This window comes from Amphibalanus amphitrite, unplaced genomic scaffold, assembly GCF_019059575.1.
Source record: "Amphibalanus amphitrite isolate SeventyFive unplaced genomic scaffold, NRLGWU_Aamphi_draft 000406F_arrow, whole genome shotgun sequence".
Taxonomy (NCBI): domain Eukaryota; kingdom Metazoa; phylum Arthropoda; class Thecostraca; order Balanomorpha; family Balanidae; genus Amphibalanus; species Amphibalanus amphitrite.
Genome location: NW_024881900.1, coordinates 118277 through 142547, shown reverse-complemented (window position 1 = coordinate 142547; position 24271 = coordinate 118277). Strand labels below are relative to the sequence as shown.

The window sequence follows — 24271 nt, the reverse complement described above, 5'->3', positions numbered from 1 at the left end:
CGTTGACTGAACACGGTCCAGCGCTGCTTCACTGAAGAATTTCAATGCTTCTGAGCGGTTGACCAATGCTCGAGTTCTGACCCTGCCTAACTTCAGGAGCACCGGCCCACTTCTTTTTACCCGTAAACGTAGTACTCTGATTTATCTGATTCGTGCCTCAAACGCCACACAAGGTCAAAGTATCGATTTATTCATACCCGTCTAGATATGTAACAGCACACAAAAAAAAAAAAAAACATGACAAGACGCGTACATTCCAAAAATAATAACTACCCCCACCTGAGTGACTATTTGGGTTCAAAGCTGTGCAGCACACAATATCATAAGCTGAGATACACCGTGACAGGTCACCTGTCGATGACCTATTGAAGCCTATCATGTAATTGCTGCAGAGCCAGGGGCAGCCCGCACGCGTCTACTGTCTGAGATTACTTGGAAGGCTGCTCCTCGGCAGCGCGTGCACCGGCGCCCCAGCTGCCGTCAAGAGTAGGACTGCTGCCATCACGCGTCGCCCGCCATGCACTCCTCGAAGGGCTTGTCGACGCCGACACTGTCACCTATGGACATACAACATATGGATGTCAGTCATCTACACGCTCCCGTCCCGGGATGTATCATTTTTGCAGTGGCCCGGGTCAGTCGGTCGCTAGGCACCGTTACTGTCAAGGGACGAGATTTGTAAACCTCCTCGGGAACGACCGTGAGCTCGGTCGAGTGTGACCATTGAGCGCGCCCCCAGGAACGAGAAATTCGAGGCCATAGGTGATCATTTTTACAACACCCATCAAAATGGAACCTAAACAATGAAAACCCTAATTAGGATCGCACCGAAGTTTGAGGCGCCCAAAACCAGACTTCAAAACTGCGTCGGTAATGAAAGGCATCATTTTGCTAGCGATAGTCGCAATTTCGCCTTACGTGGTATTTTGCCGAGCGACGGCATCAGGTAGACGGTGGGCGCCAGGTCGCCGGTCAGGTGGTCGTCCCGGTGCAGGAACTCGCAGCTGATGGCCAGCTCGCCGTCCGAGCCGCGCCGCCCGTGCAGCCGCGTCTGGCCCGTGTTGTGGCAGAAGTGCAGCTCGCCGGCAGGCAGCAGCGCCGCCGACAGCTGCAGCCGGTGCTGCTGCTGCAGCTGCTGCAGCAGGAAGTGCAGCAGGCCCGCGTGGCTGAAGACGGCCACCTCGGCGCCGTCGCAGCCCTCTGCGGCCAGCTCGTCCACCAGTCGGTCGAAGAAGCGTCCGGCGCGGAGGCGCGCAGCCGCCGGCAGCTCCGAGCCGGCCGGGCAGTGGTCGGCCTCCTGAGAGTCGCCCCAGCGGCGGCGCGCCTCGTCGTACGTCAGGCCGGCCATCTGACCGACGTCCCGCTCGCGGAGCATGGGCTCGGGCTGCGGCTGGGCCGCCGGCCGGCCGGCGGCGGCCAGTGCGCGCTGACACGTCTCCATGGCGCGCGTCGTGTCGCTGCTCAGCACGCGGTGGAAGGAGACGCCCTCGGCGCGCCAGGCGGCGCCCAGCGCGTCCGCCTGCCGCCGTCCCACCTCGTTCAGCGGGGTGGGCGTGTGCGACTCGACGACACGCCGCACGTTGGCGTCCGTCTCTCCGTGCCGCACCAGACGCACGTAGAACGATACGGCCATGGCAGGCGTGGGATGGCTGACGGAGCTTCTGCCGAGTATACAGGGGGGAGGGGCTGTCAGGCGTGGGGCGGCTGACGGAGCTTCTGTCGAGTATACTGATACAGGGGGGAGGGGCTGTCAGGCGTGGGACGGCTGACGGAGCTTCTGTTGAACACATGACAGTGGGGAGGAGCGGTCAGGCGGAGGCGTGTGAGGTTGGGAATTGATCTGACAATCGCGTGTTGCATTCGCTGTGGAACGCATGCTTCAGCTTTGATAAAATGTAATTAACATGGTTGCGATCGCCGGATGATAATGTATCACGATTATGATTACGATTAATTGTCCGAGCGACAAATGAAGCCGTAGCAGGATTGGTGAATGAGGCACTGGCGGCACTGCTAATTTTAAGTTCTCTTTTTATGAAAATTATGTTGGTGCTCCATACAAGTGTGGGTACAAAAGTATCCTTTCAACGATCATCTCTACAAGAGCCACAGTAACGATGCGACATACCTACCTCGTCAAGCGAATAAAAAAGAAATGTAAACGCAGCTTGGCTGAGCCGTGCAGGTGAACACCTTTCCTGGTTGAGGTCACTAGGCAACACTAGCACTATCCGTATCACTCCCACTTGTAGACACCAAGTTACAAGTAGCACAGATAACAAAAACTTGCACCGCGCCCTTCCGTATTACGTCGGTAATCTGGGTAATCACTAATCTTATGTAATCTTGTCACTGGGCATTGCATGTGCCTCCCCAGCCTTGCCCCAGCCCACAGGGGAGCAATGCCGCTTCAACCCTATTGGCCGTAGTGTCTAACGGTGGCGGCCATATTGCGCAGACCAGAAACCGGCTGCCGCCTGTGTTGAGGAATAGGGAATTCGGGACCTCGATTTACGTTTGCGGCCGCCGTATCCGTTACGTTCAAGTTACGTAGATACGGAACCCGGCATCTTACGCAGAATTGAGTGGGGAACACGATCGTATCTTCAGAATTCCTCAAATTCACTCGCCTGACCTACATTTGCCCCGGCCGAGGGGTTTGATTGAACCCACCTCGCTAATGCACCGCTAATTAAACTAGAATTAAGCGGTAAAGTGGTCGTATGCGGCAAAGTATAATGCAGAGTGACTGGTAGGAACCCGCTGTAAGGGTCTCAGGTCAACCGGTGACCTCTGAGGTCAGGTCAAGTGATCTAAGGCACGGGTTCGGTTTTTGGTAAATAACTTCGCCAAAAATGGCCGTAGAGCCGCGATTTTGGTATCATCGTGTTCAGCTAGCTCAGGCGCATCGAGTGATATACTTTTTGTTCGGGTCAGGTCAACTTAGGGTGTTGACCTCAGGTCAAGGTCAGGTCAGCACCCCCAGGTCACGAAGTTGGTCGAAAGAGGTCTCATCTCATCTCTCATCTCATATATTTAACACATTCATTCGAAACAGACAATCAGTGTCCCCTCGATTGGCGCAAAAGTGCCGGAGCACTTAACTCGGGGCGCCTCTCGAGTCCGCACAATCACACTGGGTGCCGCCCACAGCCTCGCAGCCGCTGCCCGCCACCGCGCAGACCGCTCTCAATAGATGTAGATGTAAGGTCATGTCGCATATCATTCGATTCGGCAGGTCTTCCTGAGTCCATTGGTGGCTTTCCCGACTCGCTAGCTCAATTTGATCGGGAGTTATTGAAGAAAAATGGTGACCCTTGTGACGTCACAAATGACGTCACGCAAGGGCAACAATGCAAATATGAAGCATAGAACCTTGCAAAGAGTGCATGAAATCATGATTTTATATGCTTGAGATAGTTTCAGATCATTCTCGGCGCCAAAATAACAATTTTCATATTTCCCCATTGACTTATAAGGGTTTAACGTATTAGTTCCTTATAGCTGATGATTTTTTAGGATTTCATCTTGTTCTCCACTCAATTCTGCGTAAGATGCCGGGTTCCGTGTCCACATAGCTTGAGCGTAACGGATGCAGCGACCGCAAACGTAAATCGAGGTCCCGAATTCCCTATTCCCCAGCACAGGCGGCGGCCGCTTTCTGGTCTGCGCAACATGGCGGCACCGTTGGACACCATTTGGCGGCCGATGCGCATTCCACATTATAGAGTTCAGTGCCCCAGCCTCAGGTCATTGTTATGGTTCATGAACGTCACAAATGCGCCATGTATGTGAAATATTCATGAAGATACACAGCTAGCAATTTCTAACGTGTATGAATTATACCTGTTTTACTCCCGATTGACGTTTCTATACAGGCTATGACCTGGCACTTCAATCGGTTTTTCTATCTACCTACAGCTGCTCTTCTTTGAACATGTCTAATTACCATTAAGACATACAAAGGTCCAGTAGCAGCACCTCGCCGGCAGCAGCCGACTGACTGACTGAGGCAGTCTTCCCACGGACATCCACCAGTGATCAACAATCAGCAAAACTGATAACAGTGTCGGTGCTCATCCTGTCACACGGCAGTGTCTGTGCTGTCCAGTCCGGTCCGGTCTCACCTGCAGAAACCACCGATTGAAGCACCTGGTCCCTGTGCTGGTGAAGCCACCAGAAACGGTGGGGAGACCAACCGAGACCACTGGCCCCACATATCAGCACAGGTCGCGATACTCACTGGCTCAGTGCACAAGTCAGCCGGTCGGCCGGCACCGAAGATAGCCACCCTGATAGCCATCGGGGTTTCAGCGTCCGAATGGGGCAGGCGACCTAACCGCCGTTGGTGGTCTGGCCCAAGTCTGGCCAACAATGGATCGGTAACACACCGCTACCGGCTACGTGCAGAATGAAACGTGAGCGCAGGAGCACCTGAGGCTAGCTTGATAAGTTAGCTTTTATCGAAAGAATTAGGCAAGCCACCAGGCCAACGCCAAGCGAAATGATACATGGTAGGTGCGATTAATTATAAAAGTAGGCGTAATAAACGTTAGAAGTGTATTAAAAATATCATAAATTATATCCAAATATCCTTCAATATGGAAGGTGATTTGGTACCAATGCTTTTTGCTGCTATTCTGACGATATAGCGACATTTATGTACGCAAAACCCATTCAGCAACGGCTCGTCGCTTAGCAACTCGCTAGAAATACGTAATTTGTTCAGAAAAAAAGAGCAATTTGCTAAGCAACAGTTTTTTCAGCTTTCCAGATTTTCAAGATAATCGCTATCGAACAGGAATTTATGAGTGCATGTTTCACGAGATCTTTGAATGCATGTTTACGCGGTACCCAGGGGGGTTCGCTCCCGTGCCTTCAGCATTACGAAAAATGGCAACAACCCGTGAGCAGCATCAGCGCTCACGCACATGTTTAAGGAAAACAACGTGTAATGGACTGCTAACGATGGCCCTCTCCACCAATCAGCGTTCGGCATCTCGAGCGCTGATTGGCTGGTAGCAAACGCGTCATATGTGGGTCTCATTTTTTGCTATCAGTGAACGCGTTATTTAATACACAGTGGCCTATGGAGAATGGCACGCGGGATTGAAGGTCAGTGTTTTATTGCTTCGTTCATGCGAAGGGGGGTATTTGAGTGGCATTTGACACCATTTTCGAAATCTACAGTGAATTTCTGATCGACTCATGTATATATTTTTATGAATTTGACAGTATTAGTGCTACATAGTCGGTGTTTTATGTTGGTGTTGTTTCTCTCGACCTTTGTCTTGGACTGTAATCATATCTTTTCTCGAAAATGCTTGCCATAACCAGGTCTAAACTATATCTGTATAAAGGAAATATGTGTTGAATATGAGAAGAAAGTAGTAATGACCATTCTGCCTATCAAACTGCCAGAAGGTGTGCTTGTAAGGTGATTGAAACTGCAGTACGGGTTGCAGATGTGGGTTTGACAAGCATTGTTGTTTAAACCCCACTTGCTCGAATAAAATGGCAACATGGGGTTATGTACACACTATTGCACAGCCTAGTATCAAGCTGGTTGATATGTGAAGGATAATGAAAGCATAAAAACCTTTCTTAAGTGAATAGGAGCGTTGCGTCTTGTGACTTATGTCAAGTCATTTTAAATCAAATGATTGTGATTGTAACTTTTACTTCAATTATTATTGCAAGTTTTGACCTTTTTAATCATCAAGTTTTATGTGTACCAATTTCATATCCCTGTGTAATGTCTGTGCGGCTTTGTGCAGTGTGGTGTCTTGAAACAAACCAATTTATTTTGTACCTTTTTGTACTTCAACAAATGTATGTCAAAGGGCAAAAATGTCATGTCTATTATCATTGACACTACTACAGCTAACTTTGCCTGTATTCCTATCTTTCAGAGGCATTCAATTCAATCTGCTTTCCAGTGCAGTACCCAGGAGGCTGCAACTGAAACTCGCACAAAGGCAATCAAGTGTCACTTCATCAGCCTACAGCATCAGCCCATCTGTAATCAAGCTATGGATGAAGTGGCATAGAAGAACAACCAGTTCAAACATGAAAAGATGTATTTTGTTTTGGACTATTTCTTAGCATAACAGAACAGCACACTTGCTGCTTTTTATGATTGCCCTGTGTGCAGTTTTGAATGATTTTAACTATGGAATGCTTTTGCCAACTCTTCTCTTTACATAAGCTTCCTTTGTCATGCATGTGTAATTTTGAGTTTACATGCATGATGTAGGCATATTTCCCTTGGCTTCATAAAACTACTTTGCAAGCTTTTGTTATGGACATTCGTGCTTCCTCAGATGTGTCCAGTAGTTGATGAAGGGAGAAGAGGAGTAGGACAGCTGATATTACCAAGAATATGTGCTTGTCTGCACTTTGGGCTCTTCCATCATATGCAACCTCTATTTACTTTGAGTTAAAAACACCTCATCTTTTGTTTCTTTCCTGTGTGGCCATTGTTTCCGTGGTGCTATAAACGTCGAGTTTGAAGTTGGTATCCAAGTGAGCAAAATGTACATTATTTCAGTCCGTCTTGAATCATTCGTCTTGAATTATATCCCTAACTGACATCCTGTTATTTGTCCTGCAATGTCTGTGCCTGTGTCCGCCCTTACCTCCAGCTCCAGCCTCCAACCAGCCCTGCTGAGCTCTGTCGCCGGCGCGGTGTGGCGCAACGTGCTGTTTCTCCACTCCAGCCGACAGCTGCTAGGAATCGTCCTGTGCCATGCGCCATGCGACACAGCAATTGTAAGCTGCAGGTCACATTCGGACTGATTGGCTCCGCATATGTGCATCCGGCCGAGTGCTAGTCGATATCAGGGACGTTGGTCGGACTGTTGTGGCGGCGTGCATTGTGCTGGTTGAAGTTGTTGTATTTCTGTTAGTGAAAAGCATTAATACATAACCATGGCCGCAGCCCAATGTTATTGTGGATTTCAGAGAGAGAGTGGCCAGTCAGGAGGGCCCCATGTGGGTATGGATCCAGTGTCCAGTGGGATTGGCTAAGATTTGCGGCGATTGATCAACGCTTCTATGATAGTACACCTAGTCCTATTGAGTTATGAGGGGAGGTGACGTGAGGGACTCTTACTAAACTCTTGTGAAAACACGATACATACGAACGGGAAGAAACCGACAGCCATTCTTTCCGCCAAGTGTCATCTTTCTGTGAAGGATTTCTTGGCACTGAGTGTTCAGAAATTGCGTTGTTTTTGGACTGTGTAGAGGCTCACGAGCGACAACATAGCTCAACAACCTGACGTACCTTAAATATGCGACTTGTGCCAGAAGATGCAGCTTAATCAAAAGATTAGACATGTCAAATTTCAGCTCTTTAGCTCAAAAGAATTTTGAGCTGTCGTAAAAACCGTCTGTGTGGCACCATATCGCTTCCCCGCGCGGTCGGAAGGTAAAAGTTCGCCGGCTCTAACTAAACAAATAGTCGTCGTATCGCAAATTCATTGACGGCGTTCGAATCGTCGTTCAATTTACTTTCGAAACATATCCTAACATTAACATTTAACTGCCTAGCGCAATCTCCAACAAGCAAAAGTTCCGTGCATTCATCCTCATACAGTGTTAGCGGCCGCCGGCCGCCGGCCGCTGACCCACATTCGCGTCATCAGGGAATGCCGCAACTAATTTATTGTTTCCAACTTTTTTCCCGGAGCGTTCTACCTGGTTTATATAGCCTTGCTACCTATTCATATTCATATTGTATTGGGAAGATTCGGACACGCCTAAGAGCTGGACTTTTTGATGACGTCTTCGGGTGACGTCATGTCGTGTGTGACGTTTCGTGAGCAGGTAAGGAAAAGTCACCACCGCTGGCGAACATTTGGTGCGGTAAATGGCAAACACAAATGCTGCGCAGAAAAGACAAATGTGTAACTTCAGACAACAGACGCGTTTACATAGGACTTTGTTGCTTGTCATTGTCATGGCAGGGGTTGCATTTCGGGCGAGTGGGTTGCATTTCGGTAAATGGTTGGTAAGCATAATCCTTTCCTTCCCATCCCGCAAATAATCTCACCGATAATCTGTGAGGAACGTCATTTACCAGTCCATTTCTCTCGGGATCTCCTTCCTGAAAGCGAGAGAAGCTGTCGGACTCGGCACAGCAAACTGAGGCAATTGTGGCGCGGCACATGAGGATTGTATTGCATGTGTTAAGTGGGAGAAGGAAGACGCCTACCTATCATTCAAGGTAAAGGTGTAAAAAAAAAAACCCTGTATATAACAGCACGTGTCTGTGTGCATGCAGGCGCCTTGCAAGCTGATGTGGGTGTGAGGTGGATGTGCATCGGGCCTCGGAGCATGCTGCATGCGAATTGCTAGGCAAGTTGCTTGCGGGCTTGGCTTGAGGAAAAATCGGGGCTGTGAACATAGCTTTGAATCTTGATCTTGATTATACACACAACTATAAACACGAAATGGGGCCAGGAATCTCACCGACAAATAGCAGGAAAACACCTACAACAAGACAGATCGCGGACAAAGGGAAAGGTAAGAGAGATGCAGAGAGGGCGGAGAAGGGAAAAATGGCCAGGGCAGAAGACAAAGAAAGACGAGTAGTAATGAGCAAGAAAATGGAAACAGAGAAAGCCATTGGAAAACTAGACAACAGTGTCTTTGAGGCTTTTGAACCAGCACACAGATCATCAGTTGACCTGAGTAAGGAGGCAATATGCAAGGGAGGGCCTGGGCACAAATGTGGTCTTCCAGTTGGCTACGAAGATGAGGGAGTGGAATGTGACCTTTGTCATCGTTGGTTCCACGCAGCATGTCAGGAGATACATACGGAAGCATACAAAGCACTCCAGGAACACCCTGACACACTGGCATGGATGTGCAAAGCCTGCAGAAACGAGTTAAAGAACAGGAAGTATCCACACTCAGAAACTGAGTACAGCAAGTTGGAAGCCAAAATCGATCAGTTGGCAGAGGCGCTAAAAGACCAAACAAGAATAATAAGGAAGTCAGCAATCGAAAATGAACAAGCCATTAGAGAAGTAGGAGAGTTTCAAGGGCGCAATATTTCCACATTGCAAGAGCAGAACGAAGCAATGATACAGTGTGTAGAGGAAATGAAGAGCAGGGAAACGGAGAAGAAGACGGAGATCAGGAAGACGTATGCAGATGTCACAAAAGTGGTAGAAGAAATAAAAGAACAACAAGAAGTCATTAAGGGTAACTCTGAAGGTATCAAAAGAGTGATACAGAACAAGGAGTTGGAAGAAAGGGCAACAAATGTGCTGATACACAATCTCCCAGAGAGTAAAGCAGAGAAAGGAGAAGACAAAAAACAGGAAGACATAGTGAAGTTCAAAGAAATAGCAGATGCTCTGGGAGTGCGAGACTTTGAAATTCAGAAGATTGTCAGATTGAGGCAAAAACCTACAACGGAGAAAGAAGATGAAAGAAACGCAAATCAGAACCAGAAAACGAAACCAAGAATACTCCTGCTGAAGCTGAGATCAAAGGAGCACGTGGAGCTTCTGTACAAAAGGAGGTTTGATCTCAAGAGCAAAGGCATAGAAAATACCTACATTACAAGGGACCTACCTCCCGAAGAAAGGGAGAAGCAGAGAAGACTGAGAGAGGAGTGGCTCAAGAAAGGGCGAGAAACCCATGTCATTTCTCGGGGGAGGGTTGTCGAAAGGAAGGGAAACAAAGTAACACAGTAAGAAAGAAAGAAAGCAAGGATGGAAGGTACAGGAAACAAACAACAAACAAGGGGTCGAAGACCGACAACCAAGAAAGTAGAAAGGTTTACAAATTGAATCTCATTAACATACAAGGATTAACAAAGCAAAAGCTGGCAGAACTAGAAGAATTGTTAGCCTACAGTTGTGACATCTTATGTATTACTGAGACCCACCAGAGATATGATAAACTTGAGATTGACAAGAACTTGATCAAGATAGAGAGCATGAGAAAACAAAAGGACAAGAAAGGAGGAGGGCTCATGTTTTTGTATAAACAAAACAGTGGTGTCACTTTAAGTAAAGCCCCTTCAGAGAACGAAGATGTTTTGGAAGTGAGGGGAAGTATATTGAACAAACAGGTTAGGATAATACTTGTTTACATGTCAGTTGAAACAAAACCAGAAGACAAAACACGAAATGAGAAAATCAAACAAGAGCTTGAAGAGAAGCTAGAAGAAAGTCCAGACATGGCAACAATGTTGTTGGGGGATTTTAATGGACATGTAGGGTTCCTAGGAAGCCAAAAAGAGAATAGGAACGGAAAATTTGTCATTGATGTGATAAACAAAAACAATATGATTTTACTGAATGGTGATGACATATGTGAAGGCTTGTATACATGGGGAAGTAAAGAATACAGAAGTGTTATTGACTATGTGCTGGTCAACAGTAAGATGCATCAGTCTATCCTTAAGATGAAAATTGATGAAAGTCAAGAACTACTAGATCTATCAGATCACAACATGATCACAGTGTTTTTCAAAGATGAAAAGTCACTGAGTCTCAATAAAGCTAAATGGAAAGATGAATACTTCTTTAAGACAGACCAAGAATCATTGTCGGGCTTCGTGCAAGAGGTACTACAGAGAATAGAAGCTGATAACATATGCCTAATGGAAGATCTCAATGTGATAATGAAGGACGTGGCAGAGAAATTGCTTACAAGAAGGTACAGAAGAAAAACTGACAGAAAGAATGAAAAAATCAAAGAAAAACCATGGATGACCGAAGAAATACGGAAACAAATCAAGCAAAGGAAAGCCTTCAACAGACTCAGGAGAAATGCAAAGTCAGAAGAAGAAAAGAGCAGATTATATGAAAAATATTATGAGCAGAAACGACTGACAAAGCTACTCATCAAGGAAGAAATAGCAAAGCATGAAAAGAAAGTGACTGACGAAATACGTTATAGTAGCTACAAAAGCAAGGCACTTTGGGAGAATATCAACAAACTTAAAGGAAAGCAAAAGGATAACAGTCCAGTTCGCCTATTCACAGAAGCTGGACAAATGCTGCAAGGAGAAGAAGAAAAGGAAAACTTAGCAAGTGTCTGGAAGAAAATCTATCAAAGACATGAAAACAAGTTAGAAGAAGTGTGGAACGATAGGGCGAAGCTAACCTATACTGCAGATCTGGAGAAAGAGAACCAGGACCAGATACAAATAAAAGGATATAGTTTCCCAATCACACTGAGAGAACATATGGATATGGCCATGAACAGTAGGAAGAGGATGAAGAAGATGGAAGATATACAAATAACTGAGGAAGAAGTCACCAAATGTATAGGCAGGCTTAAGAACAAGTCAGCGGCAGGACCAGATGAACTCAAGCCAGAACTATACAAAGCTTTGATAAAAAATGACAAATGCTTGAAGATACTGACAGGCTGCTACCAAGAAGTCCTCGAGAGAAGTGACACGCCATCAGAATGGAAGATATCAAGGACGAAAATGATACCAAAGACGTCTAAGCCAACTGCCAAAGACTTGAGACCAATTGCTTTAACGAATGTGTCATATAAGATCTACATGTCAATTCTAAAACAGCGACTAGAAGATCATCTAGAAAGCGCAGAGCAAAAGTTAGAGACACAAGCAGGGTTTACGAGAGGAGGAAGGATAGAGGACAACCTTTTCCTATTACAGTACTGTGTGGAAGAAAGCTTTAAAATGAAGGCACCTCTGATTGTTACTTCAATTGATTACAGCAAGGCGTTTGATTCCATCGATAGAGCTAGGATGGTAGAGGTGCTCATGAAATACAAGATTCACCCCAAAATGATTGATGCTGTGGCAGCCACATACCAAGGAGACAGAACCTGGATTGAACTAAATGAGAACATTAAGTTAGAGATTTTAGTAACAAGTGGTATACGGCAAGGGTGTACAGGATCAACTGCCTTCTTCAAGCTCATGACTTATATCATCACAAAAGTAATGGAGGCAACAGAAGCAGGGTTCAGAAGCTGCAAATTTACGCTGCCAATCCTATTCTTTGCTGACGACGGGCTCCTACTGAACCATTCTATTGAAGAAACAGAGACTAGCATCAGAAGACTGACAGCAATTAGCAAGGAGTGTGGACTAGACATAAACAAGAATAAGAGCAACATTATCACATTTAATCTGAAAGAACAGCACAGAAGCATAGAAGATATTGAAGTAAAAGAAAACATAAAATACTTAGGTCTGAAAGTAACAAATACAAGGGATGTGTTCAGAGGGCAGAAAAGAATCATGATTGAAAAGGCACAAAGAATGGCAAACATGACCTATTCAGTAATTTCAAAATCATGCAACAGACTGCTGATTGGTAAGACCTACTGGAAATCCCTAGCACTGCCATCAATACTGTACGGCTCCAGTGTCATGACAGTCACAGAGGAAGAGACCAAGAAGCTGCAAGTAATCGAAAATGGTGTCTACAGACAGATCTTGGGGGCTCCAAAATATGCACCAAATGCTGCATTGAGAGGAGAAATTGGAGCATCTCTGATGACAACAAGGATTAAAACTGGAAGACTTCAGTACATGAGAAGCATATTGCAAGGAAAAAATCAACTACTCAAAGAGGTGTTAACAGAAATGATGGACGAGGGCAAGAACAAATGGATAAAGGTAACCTATTCCATTATTAAGGAAGTCGGACTCAAAGTAAAGGATTTGTATCAGATAAGCAAACAAGACCTTAAAACACACATGCAAAAATGGGATGGAAAGAAATGGAAGGAGGAATTGTTAACTAAAACTACTCTGTCCCTGTATATTGTCTGGAAAAAGGAGATGAAGGAAGTAACGTTTATTGACAACCAGCAAGCATCAACAATATTTTTCCAGGCAAGAGCTAACTGTCTTCCTCTAAATGAGCGCAAGAGATACAAGAAAGAGGACACAAGATGTATGATGTGCAATGCAGAAAATGAAGACCTCGCCCACTTTATATTGAATTGCCCAGCCTACGAAGAAGAAAGAAAAGAATCAATGCATCTTCAGAAACCCTATGCAAAGGATATTTTAGGGATATTTCTGTTTGAGGAGGAAGATATCGAAGAAAAGAAAGAAGTATTGCTTAAGCTGTGGAAGAAAAGAAGACTGCTGGAAATAAAACAAAGTTCTCCATCCTAGTTGACCTTCATCCTCCCAACACCCAATCCTGTCCCCTAGTGAGAATCCTAGCCACACAAACCAACCATAACAATGCAACCCATCGATCAAAGTAAAAGTTAAAGATTAAGAAATCAAGGAGGTGCCGATACAAAGGCTAAACCTCCGAAAACCATCGCATCGCATCGCATCGCATAGGGTTTGTTGCAAGCTTATATCTCCGTCCGTGATGTTGCAAAAGATGCCAATGGTGCTTAACAATTTACAAAATGATCCCCTCTAAATATTTGAAGATCACTGCAACGAAATTATCGCCAAATTAACGAGCTAGAGCCTCGTCAAATATGCTATGTAAACCGGGTTAACATTCGTTCGGACGACAATGTCAAGGCGATTCAAGAAGTTCTTCATGAGATTGTTAGTTATCTGTCGTGCTATTTTAGTATGATTGTTATTAGCAGTTGAGTTGTGAAATGTATTATCAAAATCAATGTTAATTGAACGCAGATTCAATTTATTTTCAGATGTACCTAGGTACCCTTACACTTCACTCATCTCAAGCTGTTCAAACACCCTTGACAAAGTCTATTAAGATGAAACGTTGGGTATAATTTATACTGTGTTTTCTCTGCATTATTAACATATTCATCATATATACAATATAAGGGCCACATGCTTTTTACAGGGAGACATAACAGACAGCCCAGTAGGATGAGGCTTCGTCAAGCGTCATTTTTAGCAAAGCTTTTCTTGCTTAAAATCCAGTCTGCAAAACATGGCAGGGCTTACACTTTGGCTTACACTTGACTCCTAGCTGTTGTGTCTTTGCTATGCGATATTAAACATATAAAACATCTTACTATTCATGTATGCGCCATGACTCATGTAATCTTTTCACAGCCAAGACGCTCCTAAGGTACTGGGAATGTGGGGAGTGCAGCAGCATCAGTGCAGCACCGATGGTCGGATGCAACGGCTGCGATAAATGGTACCACTTCCGTTGTGCGGGACTGACTAAGGAGCCAGGTAAGCGCAAATGTTTTCTGTCTCAGTATTTTTGTTGCAGCTATAGTGATCAATGAAATATTTTCCACACTGTTCAGCCAAACATGTATTTCAAACAATCTGCTTCCCAACCAAGGGCGTCGCCACAGGGGGGGGGGGGGACAGAGGGGATCTCGTCCCCTCCACTTTTTAAAATTTTAACATTACGCCTATGGCGTTGCATGGAAAGAATCGACTTGAAATGGTCCTCGTCCCCTCCAAAATGGTCAATGTCCCCTCCAGTCGTCGCACCGTGGCGTCGCCCCTGTTCCCAACTACACAAATTTAGTCAAACAATGTGCCAATATGGAATTTTCAGGTTCAGTTAAATGAAATAGGAACTATGATAATTGTAGATTACGTATACCTGCAAGAGAGGAAAACAGAATACATTGTATTGCTTGTCCTTCACCGATACTGTTATTTTTCCATTTCTAGAAACACCGACATGGCGATGCAGGTGGTACTGCCTGGTGAGGCCGCGGTCTCCGGAATCGCCTGCAGACGAAGTCACCTGGCGTCCATCTGCACATCACTTGCAGCAGTGAGGCCTGCTGACAGCGTCTGGCAGTGTCGGCAACGTGCCAGACACCTATCTGGAATCCTGCTCACCGCAGGTCGCCGACAGGAGGGGCGACGCATCGTCTCCGAGGTCGCCTCAGCAGCAGTGAGACCCCACTGGCCGTCTTCTTAGGCTTCAACTAGATTGCGAGCAACCTATGCTGAGACAACGCCCATGACGTGTGATCCGGTACCGCTACCGCACTGCGTGCCTGTGCCCGCCGTGAGCCGCTAGTGCATGGGTTCGACCATGAGAATATGTGTTTATGTTGCTTTTACTATTGTTTATACGTTGAAGTGACGAATTGTTTATTTTTCGCAAGCCTCCGCTGTCCGGTTGCCTGCAGCTCCATGCAACGCCAGCTGTACTGTTGTTTTAATGTTGTCTCTCCGCTCAGCTGTACTGTTGCCTCTCCGCTCATAAGTCATAACAACCTATGCTGAGACAACGCCCATGACGTGTGATCCGGTACCGCTACCGCACTGCGTGCCTGTGCCCGCCGTGAGCCGCTAGTGCATGGGTTCGACCATGAGAATATGTGTTTATGTTGCTTTTTATACTATTGTTTATACGTTAAAGTGACGAATTGTTTATTTTTCGCAAGCCTCCGCTGTCCGGTTGCCTGCAGCTCCATGCAACGCCAGCTGTACTGTTGTTTTAATGTTGTCTCTCCGCTCAGCTGTACTGTTGCCTCTCCGCTCATATATGACACCCTCTATATGAATGGCACTACTGATTGTCACACCCACTGTCCGTATTGTCCGTAGTGGTGTCTACGCCCATGTTAATACAGCGTGCAGAATCCAGATTCTATTGAGGAGAGTTGAGCCAAGTCACCATAGGCTCGGGAAGAGCAACGTGGAGGCCCACTGCCCCTTCCCCGGCCCCCACTGGGGGCGCCAGCCACTCCAACTTTTGACTGGATGTCAAGAGCGTCGCCACGAGGGGAACGAGTCGCCGGCCAGCCAAGGTAGCCAACGGCGTGTGAAGGTTGCCTGACCTCGAGGAAACTGAGATGGCACCAACGGAGGTTTTGTTAAGTAGGCGACCAAAATTCGAGCGGCAGCAACCTGGGCACCTTCACAGATAGCAGTGCCGCGTATCAGGGCGCCTTCGACGTTGAGCTGGGCGCCGATCATCAGGACGCCGGGGGAATATGACCCAATATCCCCCGTAAATAAGTGCCTCGGATGGGAGACCCACCCATAAAACTGAAAGCTCGCCGTATTTTATCCACTATTTTTCGAGCAGGTCCATAGATTTCCGTCCTCAAAAGTGCGGGGATATTCCCCAGTGTTTGAGTTGGATGGGTCATGGGACTATAGTGGCGTTTACACCGACAGGAGATTCCCATTGCCGGCTGTGAGAAACTACTGTCGGTGTAAACGCCATTCATATTTCCTGCGTCACCCCTGTGGGGACGCCCTTACTCCATAGTGCCGAGCTTATCAATTTGGATATCAATGGAATCAAAATATCTTATCGATCGATGAAGAACTAAACTACCCCGACCCGGAGAGCGTCTTTGGAATCAAAGCAGTAGCACATGACGCAAGACTTCAGGCAAATAAATCCTTCTTGTCTGAAATAAAACATTTGTGTATTGATAAGCACGTTTTATAAGCAATGGTAGCAAGATTCTCCATGTATTTGGTTAAAGTGATAATTTAGTAGCAGATACTTACCGTCGCATTTCGTTTTTTTTAAATTAATAATTTATATTGTCAGAACTAGCAACATGTCTCTTCACTCAACAATAATTACAAAAGTGAAAAAGAAATGATAAATTGCTTATATTTTGGTGAAACTAAAAATTAATTCACCACATATTTTTTTTACAGCGTTGAAGTCCAGCTCCAAAGGACAGCTGACGATCGTAGCCGAGCAGGCTGTTTGGTACTTCTTCACTACTTCTTAGAAGTACCCGTTAGTACCGATCATGTCTCACATTATAAGCTATTGGAACAAAAATATCCATGTTCTTCTAATTATTCTCCTTTCACACTTTAAATAAATTCTTTTGAAATGCATTTACTAATTAATTTCACAAAAACGGCTTGAAATTTTATAACGTCAAAATACTTATTCCAATTTCCACCATGAAACCACCACTATATTACTTGCTTACAGATCCGTGCGCACAGTGCGCGCAGTTTTATCGTGACGTCAGAGGGTGCTTCCTCAGTGGCGCCCCCTGGCGGGGAACGCGTGCAAAAAGTCCAGCTCTTAGGCATGTCCGAAGATTCGTTCACAGAGTTGTTATTCCCAGAGAGTTTCGAAGCTAAATTGAGTTAATTTTTAATATCAAATTTAAAACAATGAGGGCGCTGTATCTACCTTTTAGTTCAAGCTCATCTGATTCAACAACTACCAGCAAGTTTGAAGCTGGCCCATTCCTCAGCAAACTTGTGGTGAGTTGGTGATCATGGCAACATTTTTGTTTTTATGTTTAAAATATCAGAAGACTTTTGTGAAATAGAACATCTGTTCCAATTGTAAATTTGAATTTACGCGGTACCTATCGTAAACTTGGAGTAATAATTTATCTCTCTCTCTCTGACAGTGAATTGGTTTTAGCTGTCACATATGAATGATTGTGGATAAAATGCCAAAACACTATCATGTATTGTTTATAGGTCTGTGATATGTTATGGACAAGCAAATTTAAAGTCAGACACCTATAAATGTGTAAAAAATATCGGCACATAGGTAATCTAACAATTTACCCAGCAAGCTGCAACATGCCAAAAATTTCAAAAAATGGAGTAATAATTTATCTTATGACTGATTACATTTTTAGACAAAAATAAATAGGTGCCTTCAGAGGCTCAAAACCATCCCTTTCCACACCCTGGTTGTACTGTGGCAGTGGTCCAGACTGCAGTCATGGTTGCAGCTGACAGGCTGAGGATCACACCAAGAGCAACCCCGTCTTGTGGGCAGACCCATCCCCAACTCCCCAAGGTGTCCAACAGCTGCACCTCCTTCCTCAAGGTCCCTTACTTCCTAGTTCCATCAAGATTGACAGCTTCTGAGCAGGCTGGATCACATTCTCATAGGATTGCACCAAGGCCTCTAACCGATTGCACAATTCATACACTCCCTTTCATTCAAACCCACACGAACTAGTGTGGATGTGCTTAAACATGCAGCATACAGACACCTCTCTCTGACAGGATGGACTTGAATTTGATGGGTCTTTGTGAACTTTCTAGGAGGAAATGCCAACATGTGAAGAAGAAGAAGTACTAATACAAGTAAATGCATGCAATTTGACAATGTGGGACAAAGCACATCTTAGTTATATGAAGAAACTTGGATGCAATGAGGTGAGTGGGCTACTGAAGGATTGCTGGCACTCATAGGTATTTATTTTGAAATGATCATTCATGTTTCCACATTGCCCTCTCCTCCAAGGAAGAAAGGTCATCTTCATGGGATTAGCAATTTTGTCAAATAACATATTCCCGACTTGAATCACATAGTTTTGAAGAAAAACCTAGCATATTCACATTATTATTTGTCTGCCATTATTTGCCAGTTTTGCATATACATCATCATGTTTCTCCTCCCCACAGTTGGCTGTGGGTCACGAGTTCTCTGGAGTGGTGCACCAGGTGGGCAGGGGCGTCAGCCAGTGGCAGGCCGGGGACCCCGTCATGGGCATCGTGCCCATCGACCACAACAGACCGGCGTGCGCCGAGTACGTCGTCGTCGACCAGTACGACATTGGTAAGTGAAAACTGGAAATGCAACATGTCTCGAGTGGAGCAACAGTGATGTAATTTCAGAGCAGCATTAGTTCCATTTTCAAGGTGTTTTTAGTTGCAGCAATTACAATATGCATTGCAGACGACTGTACTGATCGTTTCCCAGGCAATTTCCAAACTGCAGCGAGGGTAGCCCTGTCTGTTCTACTCACCCCTGACCGGTTACCATCCACTGTTGTCTTTCAGTTGCGAAGCCCGCCTCTGTGTCTGATGCGCACGCCGCCAGCTGTCTGGAGGACGCCCTGAAGGCCTACATCGCACTCGTCTACCAGGCTCACGTCCGACCGGCAGACCTCGGTATGGCCCTAATTGTAACCGAAAATTGAATGGCTGCGCGGTACCTCGCAGTGTTTGTGACGTGTTTCAGTTGCGTAGCGTCGGTATTTGTGACGTGTTTGCGTAGCGCTCTATGCTAGTGAGGTGTTTGCGTAATGCTCAGTGATTGTGACGTGTTTGCATACCGTGCAGTGTTTGTGACGTAATTGCGTTCCGCGTGCAGTGTTGGTGACGTGTTGGCGTACCTTGCAGTATCTGTGACGTGTTTCTGTACCATGCAGTGTCTGTTACGTGATTGCATATCGCACAGTGTTTGTGGCGTGTTTGCGTATCGTTCAGTGTTTGTGACGTGTTTGTGCACTGTGTGGTGCTTGTGACGTGTTTGCGTTCTACTCAGTGTTTTTGCCGTGTTTGTGTATCGTACAGTATTTGTGACGAAGTTCCGTACCCCTCTCAGTGTTTGTGCCCCGCGGCGCCACCGGGTTCGGCTCGATGGCGGTGCAGCTGGCAGCGCTGTTCGGCGCGCGGGTCATGACCTCGGCGCACTCAGAGGATGAGCTGGGCTACCTGGAGTCGCTGCAGCAGGACATTGGTGAGCAGCGGGCGGGAGGCACGGTGCGGAGGGGGCAGGGGTGGCAAGAGGGCAATGGAATCAGAATAAGCTGTATTCAAATGAGATACAACAATAGTTAAGGCTGCGCCTCACGGCACCACTTCCCCAGGCTTTCGGATTCGGAGCGTATGGTGCATTTAATATCGCATTTGCGCTTTTGTTGCTTCATCGCAAGTGCCTCTGTGGGTCAGAACAGTACTAGACGTTGGTTCAGTCGCGTTGCTGATTAGCTGAGTCAGCCACGAGCCACTACACCACGCTGCAGCGTAGATGCTGCAGAAGTGCAGAGTCAGCGAGGTCCTGCAGCCGCGAGGGACAGCGTGCTGCGAACGTGCCGAGGTTAGCAGATCCTTGGATGAGGCTTCCATCCGATCTAAACGCCGTGTGCTACTGCAGCACTCGGGTCAGCAGTGCAGCGTGTTTGGCAGTGTAAATGAAGACGGACTGACTAGAGTAATTAAGGAGTGGCTGGCGCACCCCGACATCGCCTTAGTGCCGCTCGAGCCCGGAGGGGGGGGGGGGCAGCCATGGTTCTAATTAGCGGTGCATCTCCACCCGTTCTAGCCCGTATCAGAGTACTCCCGTCACATCTATGTGTGAATGTAATACGTATTCTGACAGAACTCAGTTAAATACGGCCGGTGACTGAATTAAGTTCTCATAGGAAGGAGGGACAGAAAGTCGAAAAGACCAACAGTCCCTGGATGCCGATATCATTTGACCCAGAGCACGTTCACCCAGTCGCTCCGACGTGTTAAAGGCTGTTTCACTTCAGAAATTGCCAGCTTTATGACCATATCTTTTCTAAGCCAATATGCCTAGCTCGGATTTAAACAATTCTGCGCTAATGTAGTTACAAAACTCGTTTAAACTTCTTTTCCTCTTGACGCTCTTGTATTTTCGACTGTCGAAGTATGCAAGCAACTATGGCTTGGCTTGGTCACTAGCTGTTTTCAAGTATTGAACTGCAGTACATGGGAACTTGTCAATGGGCAGGCATATTTCCGCTTACTGTGATTTAATTTCACTGAAATGCACTACAAAATAGCCTAACTAGGTGATGAAGCTAGTTATTTACGACACGAAAACAACACGTACAATACAGTTTGCATTACTTTAAATATGCGTATAGGTAAACTGTTTTATCATCGGCACTTGACAAACATTCTGGGGTCTACAATTACATCAGCATTTAAGCTTTGGACTCTTGTTTCATTGATAAAACCACCTAAATGAAGGGTGATGTCAGATGTGATTTAACTAACTTAGGGGTGTATGAATCATGGCAGTGAACCTAAAAAAGACGGCCGCTATACATCCGGAGGCGTATTTCCTGAGAGTCAAACGTTATGAGGAAGTTCATCATGTTGGTTATATTTTATAAGCATATTTTAAGTCGCCTAATCCTGAATTGAATCTGAAAATAGTGACAGAATAACTAAGTTTGGGTATATTCGATCACGGATCTTTGTCAACATCCGTCATGATCGAATATACCGGATTTTTTTATTTTGCCATTATATTCAAATTCAATTGAGGATTCGGCCACATAAAATATGCTTATTTGTCTCAGGTCTGACTCACCGGAGAAGTTGAGAGACGGCGATGGAGTGACGAGAGGTGCCGCTCAGCTGTTCACGTGGGGACGGCGGCGCGCCAAGTGTGGGTACTGATCGCGGCGCCGGGGGGGGGGGCTCGGGGGGAGGGAGGAGCTGCAGAGTGGGAGAGGGTCGCCAGGCGGGTCACGTAACAGGCCGTGAACTGCCCTTGCCGACCATTGTACGTCGCAGTGACCGACGTTCGGTCGTTCGCTCGTGGTTCTTACCGGTTGGGCAATGTCGAACTGATTGAATCCATCCCGTCACTCAAACTCAATTGGCTTGTTCACAGGCTTCTAGAAACGTGCTTCAACTCAATCAGCAATCAACCCATCATATTCGTATCAGAATGTGAATCCGTTGAGCGCTTCACTTGCACCTCAGATGTTGTTAAGTCTAGTTTAGGGACGCTGGAAGTGTTTGTAACCGTGTTTGTTTTGCTGTGCTGATTTGGCGCACTTCGGCAGTGGTTCTGGACTGCACGGGCGGCGTGGAGGGCAACAAGCTCAGGCAGATGGTGATGGACGAGTCACTGGACATGGGGGTCGATATCATCATTGACCAGGGCAACGTCAAACAACCGGTAAGCGACGCAACGGAGCATATAACCCTAGCTTACCAGGGGATGGAAATTGGAGATGATGGTCATCTGATGCTCCCTTCCTTGTCACTGAATGAAATGAAGGGATAACCGGAACGGAAATATCCGTAACACCCTAAAAGAATCGGTCTGCCTCTGATGTATACGAGTTTGTTAACATTATTATATTCATTGTTTTTATGATTATGTTATATAATTTTATAATTGTTTTGTCCTGTTTGTCAGGTGTGCGACTCTCCGGAGTGGGAGGCGCCGACCGCGTTCTGGACGGTCGGTCTGAGCTGCAGTGTACTGTCGGTGGGCGGCCGGCTGGTCACACAACAGGCCGGTCTCCAGGTCAGTAAATGGGCTGTGTGTGTGGGGGGGGGGGTGATATTGTGGGTTCGGTACGGACGGAAATCTCATACGGATGGGGTTAAGCATGCTGGGAGTCCGGCAGAATCTGTCAGAGACGGGGTTCAACACAAACGATGGGAGAGGTTGCCGCTTATGGAGGTCTAATGCGAACGGTGGGGGTGACCAGGGTCTAAATTGGGCGGTGGGACGAGGGTGGTGGGTGTCCGGAATAGATGAGCGGTGAGACATGTCAAACGGTGAGATGTATCAGCGGAAATGGCGTAGCGATGGTGCTACATGTTAGGTAATTGTTAGTAATAGTAGCTCAACTCGTGCATAGTACCAATGGTTCGGAGCAATGCTATCGTGTTGAACCCTCTGAGTCTGATCAAACTTATGTAATTTCATGGGTCATGGGTAGCAAATTACGCAGAAAAGCTACCGAACTTTCTTTCGCTAGTCTGCGGCGCGGCATCTATCGTTGTACCGATATCGGGAAATCGGAGCACAGCCGCGGCTACTGATGCCATCTCCAGCTGTGGCGACTCTCGTCAGGCGCGGCCGGTACGCGGGCCTGCCCTGATGTACCCCGCCGATTGGAGGGACGCGGGGTCCGGGCCCAGCTGTCTGCTAGGGTTTCTAGCGGAAGACACCTGTAGCTGTTTGTCCAGTGGGTCTGAGGGGAGCGTATGGGTCGGTAGTGTGGGTGCCGCTGCCCCAGGGTGCTGTGTTTTGTCAGGTGTGGGTGGGGTGGGGTGCATGTCCCGACACCTCAGCCCGATAGCTGGGGATGGGTGTATCCCATGCGTGATTGTTCACCGGGTTTGGTGTTTATTTTGAACTTGATGGCATAACTGACACTTTGCATTTTCGAAGCCTTTGGTGACTCTCACTACCTGTCTATATTTTGTACAATGCATACATGCCAGGTGTATTTGCCGGTCTGTGCAGGTCTATGTGCCACTGCGGGTGCAGGTGTGCTGTGACCGGCATCTTTGCCTTCATTCTGTTCTCTGCCTATACCCGCACTTTGTGCCGTCTCTGCGAGTAACTGACTCCTCTCGAACTGCCCCTCTCAGGTGGAGCCTGCCGTGTCCCAGCGGCTGCTGCAGCGCTGCGCCTCGCTCAGTTTCCTGTTCGGCCAGGCGTGGCCGCTGGGCACCAAAACCCACGGCCGCTACCTGCACATTCTGCGGGACGTGGCCGAAAAGCTGCGGGATAACGCCATCAGGTCAGCAGGCCGGCCAGGGGCTCTGTGGGAGGGGAGGCACAAAGTGGGAACATACGCAAATTTGTGAGCGTTAGGCATGATAGTTCTGGCATCGGTTCGTTTTCTATAGTAATTGCAGCTAATTGTCAGAATTTGTTGTAAAATGTTTATGATGGTCTGAATGATGATTTTTTTATAAAAATATTTTCTTGGTATTTTCTTCAACGAGGCTCAACAAGATGTTCCATTAAGGAGATGCAGGTCAACTATTGTTTCAAAAGTTCAGCCGAATCCTTTCTGTTAGCAGACACTCCTCCACGCACCGACTAACCACTCGCGTCTTCCCCAGGCCGAACATCCACCACACGGTGGCGTTTTCTGAGGTGACAAACGCCTTGGAGCAGCTGAGGCCGGACCTGGTCGGCAACATTGTGGTAACGATGCGGTGAGCTGACCCGTGAACTACGTGGGATGGGGTGGAGTGTAACAGATGTAATCTGACGGCGAATGTGATAGACGCCACAGATGTGACTGATGGAGCGGATGGCATGTGTGATGGGTGTGATAGATATGGCGAGAATTTTACCGATCGTCGACCGCGCCGAAGCGAAGTCGGTTGGGGTAGATATTTATCGGTCTGTGCGCTGTGCGATGAGCTATTCCTGAGGAGCGTCGTCACCTTTACAATCCTCGCGTAGGGACGTAGCCGAATGACATGCTTTGTTGTATTGTATATTGTTGGTCACCAAAAATTGACGTTGGGTGGCGCTCTTGCGCGACACATAACCTGTGATTGGATGCGGGGCAGTAGCTTAGACATTACCTACATTTGGACTTTTGTGCCCCTGTGATCTGGCGTCGCTTTTATTGGCTATATTCTACGAATGAGACGGTGAGAGCCACTTCTTCGTCTTGTATTTGGATATTATTATTGCACAGTTTGTATTATTTTGCACTTATTTTAGAGTCGTGTATTATCATATAATGTATTCAGCGGTGTTTTGCCAAAAATAAAACACAATCCTGTGCTGAAGTGATGGTTTACAGTTAATAAGCAGCTGTTGGCTCGTAATCGGGGCTCATGGGTATCGGCTAACCTAATTCTTGGAACCCCGCAGCTCAGAAACGGTCTTATTAGACCGAAACG

General features: G+C 46.7%; 2 protein-coding genes across 3 annotated transcripts; one reads left to right on the top strand and one right to left on the bottom strand.

The window, feature by feature from the left end:
- Positions 1-169: 169 nt before the first annotated feature.
- Positions 170-21026, bottom strand: LOC122390709 (2,3-bisphosphoglycerate-dependent phosphoglycerate mutase-like). Its single transcript, XM_043383898.1, has 3 exons — positions 20964-21026; positions 919-1661; positions 170-557 (listed from the first exon to the last, which is right to left on the bottom strand). The coding sequence occupies exons 2-3, from the start codon at positions 1631-1633 to the stop codon at positions 502-504; spliced, it is 771 nt and encodes a 256-aa protein (XP_043239833.1). The 5' UTR covers positions 1634-1661; positions 20964-21026; the 3' UTR covers positions 170-501.
- Positions 16872-24157, top strand: LOC122390708 (quinone oxidoreductase-like protein 1). 2 transcript variants are annotated; one of them, XM_043383897.1, is made up of 9 exons: positions 16872-17131; positions 17936-18049; positions 18299-18452; positions 18677-18787; positions 19224-19358; positions 21445-21560; positions 21804-21914; positions 22994-23145; positions 23474-24157. In XM_043383897.1, the coding sequence occupies exons 1-9, from the start codon at positions 17039-17041 to the stop codon at positions 23571-23573; spliced, it is 1086 nt and encodes a 361-aa protein (XP_043239832.1). In that variant the 5' UTR covers positions 16872-17038; the 3' UTR covers positions 23574-24157. The 2 variants fall into 2 exon arrangements, with proteins under 2 accessions (XP_043239832.1, XP_043239831.1); XM_043383896.1 differs by lacking the exon at positions 16872-17131 and adding an exon at positions 17575-17655.
- Positions 24158-24271: the final 114 nt, after the last annotated feature.